Source organism: Penaeus japonicus, unplaced genomic scaffold, assembly GCF_977035675.1.
Source record: "Penaeus japonicus unplaced genomic scaffold, GWHDUDI00000001_assembly GWHDUDI00000035, whole genome shotgun sequence".
Lineage (NCBI taxonomy): Eukaryota > Metazoa > Arthropoda > Malacostraca > Decapoda > Penaeidae > Penaeus > Penaeus japonicus.
Genome location: NW_028234437.1, coordinates 9,964,927 through 9,969,522, shown reverse-complemented (window position 1 = coordinate 9,969,522; position 4,596 = coordinate 9,964,927). Strand labels below are relative to the sequence as shown.

The following is a 4,596-nucleotide window of genomic DNA, read 5'->3' as shown; positions in this document are numbered from 1 at the left end:
TTAAAACTGCATCTCTACCAAAGATTGGAAGCAAACAGGAGAATAATAAGGTAATCTTCAGGTGACATGTTCTTTACTACATTTTTGTATGTTTGAATTTAAAATTATTTCTCAATACTTCATATTTGTTAGTATTTCATTTAATGTACACAACATAAAATGAGTTGCATTGCAATTTGGAAATTACAACATTCCTTCTCTTCCATCGTGTGGTCCAGTCAGCTGAGTGGAGTGAGCTGTGGTGTGGAGGTGACCCGGAGGAAGGTTTTGGACCAGGGTGCGGCAACAGCCCCTCCACCCTCACTCCAACCTATACCTCCACCCCCACCACCCTCCCGCCATCCCCACAGCCACCACCCCCCACCCCCCACACCCCTACCGTACCAGATTTACCTGAGGATACACTGGCCATGCCACACCTGCCGCGGGGAGGACTCCAGAACTCCTGGGGCAGTGTCACTGGCAAGGACCCCAGGAAGGACTCGGGTATCAGAAGTAGACGGTCAAGCATTCAGGCTCAGGTTGGTAGGGAGGTAGAGGTGTCTGTCTGTCTTCTTCTTCCCAACCTCATTTTACCCATCTCCTGCTCAGTAGAAATGGAACTTCTTGTTATAGATATTAGAGTTATATCTGTCTAGACTTGAATTTGATATATCATAACATAAGTTTGCCTTGTTACCATCTATGGATTAATCTTTCTCTTTTTCATCACAGATATTTGCAATTAATGGTATGAGTCCAGGAGACTTGCTAACACATCGGGTCAGTGGTTATTACACCTCCAGTCAGTCCTCTGTTGCTGAAAATAAATTAGGTAAGTAAGATGAGAACGTCATAGCTATTATAAGGAATAGTCAATCTGATATCACATTGAAGAGGATATAGAACTAAATTCTTTTTGCAAAACCCTCAACCCCTTCTCTTTTGCCACAGCTGACATGGGGGAAAGCGTAAGCGGAGCCGAGCCGAGTAGCATCCCCCTCAACGAGAGTCTAACTCGCTTCCACCAGCTTAGGAAACAGTCAGATTTGGAACTGATCAAGTGCGTCCAACGTGACACCAACCACCGGCAGTACATCCTAGCTCCGCCCCTCTCTCAGCTTACCCTATTCTTTGTCGACGAAGAGCTTGAGAAACAGTACCGGCAACAGACCCACCAGCCGAGGCATGACTCTCCCCCTACCCTAGCGTCTAGCCACTTCAATACCTATTTTGATATATTGGTTAGTGTACTAGTTTATATTGTTGTCAGCTTCTCCCTCTTTGTTTTGTTTCCTTATTCACAAAGCTGGCTTATCCTCTGTTTGCTGTCCACATGTTGGCATCTGCTCCTGTTGGTCGTGTGCTCACCACAGGTCGTGCGTGGTGAGAACTATGTCTCGTCCTCGTCTCGAACCTATAGCTTGTACAGCAAATTGACTCGGTGGCGCCCGTGGCATGCATGCGGAGCGTCCCTCATCTGTCTCCCTCTTGCAGCCGTCTTCTCAAACTTCTCCTGCGAATCAATGTGGGGGAGCAGTGATAAGTACTCAATGAAGTTCTTCTGCTACTTGGCCTTTGTAGCAACGATACACCTCTGTAACTTCACACAACTGAATTGTTGGATGAAAAATATTCTAGCAACCATTGGGACAGTAGTTTTGTTGGTCCTGATAGAGCCTTCCTTTTGTAGGGCAGAACAAATTAATGGGAATTTCACCATCAACAATGAAAATATTACAGCACCAGAAAATGAGGATTACAAAAGCAGTATCGAATACCGAGAGGAAGTAATGGCAGCCGTATTACTCCTTGTGCTGGTTTGGTTCCTCAACCGAGAGTTTGAGATCAGCTACAGGCTAAGTTTCCATGGATCGGTAATGGCCATGAAGGATAAGGTTAGAGTGCAGACAATGAAGGACCAGGCAGAGTGGCTGCTGCACAACATCATCCCAAGACATGTGGCCGATTCCATTAAGACCACTGCCAAGTACTCTGAGAACCACAGGGATGTAGCCGTCATGTTCGCATCCATCGTAAACTTCAATGAGCTATATGACGAGGACTACCTCGGGGGGAAAGAATACCTCCGGGTCCTCAATGAACTAGTCGCAGACATGGATGAGCTCCTCTCTCGAGAGGAGTTCAAGAACATTGAGAAGATCAAGACCATAGGCAGCACTTACATGGCTGCAGCAGGGTTGGATGCTAAAGTCAGAGCTGAGAATACAGATGCCCATCAACATATATTTGAATTGGTGGAGTTTGCCCTTGCAATGCAGAAGGTTATTGATGACTTCAATCAGGATCTGATTGAGTTCAACCTGATCCTGCGCATTGGCCTCAACTTTGGGGATGTGACAGCTGGTGTCATAGGCACCACCAAATTATATTATGATATTTGGGGGGATGCTGTTAACATCGCCTCGAGAATGGACTCGACTGGGGTACCAGGACGCATACAAGTAAGCGGTGCATGTGCTGCCATCCTCAACAGGCGCTATGAACTGGAACGCCGTGGACCAGTCTTTGTGAAGGGGAAGGACAACATGGATGTTTATTTGCTCAAGGGGAGGAAGGACGACACATGAAGGGAGTAGGAAAAGGATTCAAGGTTTTGGCTTCGTCAAGACAAGTTTACTGATTCAGAGTATCTTGCTGAATGTCTTCAGTGCATTAGGTTAACATTTCATGGCCATAGTTTCTCTGCTGGGATGAGGAATGTGATTCAACCACAAGGTGTACAATTACAGTGGAGTCTGTATGTAGAGAAACCTTCCCATGGATTAAGTTGTCCCACTGGGTTTAGTACTTTTTTTTTCTTTCTCTTTAATTAATTTTAGTAGTGAATATATATGCAAAAGAAGACTGTACATGTTCACTTCTGTACAAGCGATCTCCTATGCATGGAAGTCATTGTGTGTGATATGTCACCAGGATCCAAAAAGTGAAGGCACTGATCTGGAAGCCGTGCCTGAAAATTGTTGCACTAATAATGTTGAGATTACAATGCACAAATTTGTACGCTCAAAAAAAACGGCATTGACAAACTTACAGTGGCAGGAATAAAATGTTAAAAAAAAAACTTTTTAACAAGCACAAAATAACTGAATTTTAGGCTTAAGGTTTTCATAGGAGGCAGTTCCTGAAGAAAGGTTTGAATGATAAAAGATATATATATATATATATATGTATATATATATATGTGTGTGTGTGTGTGGAGAAAAAAATCTTCCCTTCAAGTATGTGTTTGCTTACATATATTAATAACAAGTGTTTATGAGTCATAAGTAACGTTTATTATATGTTCCGTTATGTGTAGACATTTACACACAAACACATGTATCCTTGTAGTTATGTAAATGTGAGAGGAGATTATGTGATGTGTGAAATTTGTTTCAGATTCATTTGATATGGTTAGTTCAGATGAATTTTTAATCTTTTGAAAGTGCAACATATTTATTTGCCTTTTTTGACTCTGTCTACAATACAAAGAAGAATAATTATTTGTAGACAGTAAATCAATATTTGCTCTGCCAATTAGAAGTAGTTTTTTTAAGTTAAGATAATACTAAAGGGATTTTATATTTGCTTGTAGAGTCACACAAGAACATTACACCCACTCTTATGGATGCAACAAAAACAGTGGTGTAATGCCTGGTCTCTCCCAACCCAGTGCCATCAGTTCATTATGAATATTAGAGAGAAAGAGAGGATCATCTTGCTTTCTTTTTTCTTTCTTTTTTTTTTAGTTTTATTGTATTATTTAAGATGGGAGAAATAATACCGTTTTTCTTTTTGCATTTACTTAATATGTTGCTGCAGTGATACATGATGCTGTTTAGAGTTGACTCTTTAATTTCTGAAATGGGGCAGCATGACTTGATCTTCTTTTAACAAAGTGTATTTGCCTCCTAAGTTCACAGGGCTCTATATATTTTTATACACAATTGCGAGAAAAAAAAATTAAGCTCGAGTATGATATGCAGTATGAAAGGGACAGTTTAATGTCAAGATTTCCTGTAGAATATCTGAAAAGAAAAGGACTTGGAAGCACACCAGATCTTCACAAATAAGTAGATGGAAAAGTGACTTTAAGACGATTACATTATATGAAGGTAAGAAGACCCAGTGGAAGCTAGGGTCAGCACTGTGTATATTTGAATGCAGTGATGTGGATCTGATAGTGAATCTCACACCGTCAGTGATATCTCTCCTTGGACTGCTAAGTTTTGATATGATATGAAAACAGTGCTAGGCTTGTGAAAGAGGTCTGTGCAAAAGAATATATATATATATATATATATATATATATATATATATATATATATATATATATATATATACACACATATATATATGACAGACACACACAAACGTATAAGTATTTACTCTATGCATTAATGTTAACTTGTGTTTCTTTTTTTTCTTTTTTTTTTTTTGTTCATTTTATGGACTCTGATGTAGACTGATGTTACAGCTACAGTCAGTAATTTGAAACATCAAAAAAGGAGGGGATTGATTATTATAATGTAACTGGCTTTTCACTGCTGAATTATGCATTGAAGAATTGCATTTGCAAAATTTGTTACCTTTGCCATATTATGTTGCAAGCAC

General features: G+C 40.3%; 1 protein-coding gene across 1 annotated transcript in view; it reads left to right on the top strand.

The window, feature by feature from the left end:
• Ac13E (Adenylyl cyclase 13E) overlaps window positions 1-2,570 on the top strand; it is a 24,408-nt gene extending 21,838 nt beyond the window's left edge. The window contains exons 23-26 of the mRNA XM_086531263.1: window positions 1-50; window positions 219-521; window positions 715-814; window positions 934-2,570. The exon at window positions 1-50 is cut by the window's left edge and continues 6 nt beyond it. Coding sequence (XP_086387389.1) covers window positions 1-50; window positions 219-521; window positions 715-814; window positions 934-2,570 — 2,090 coding nt within the window. The remainder of the gene's footprint in view (window positions 51-218; window positions 522-714; window positions 815-933) is intronic.
• The last annotated feature ends 2,026 nt before the right edge of the window (window positions 2,571-4,596 follow it).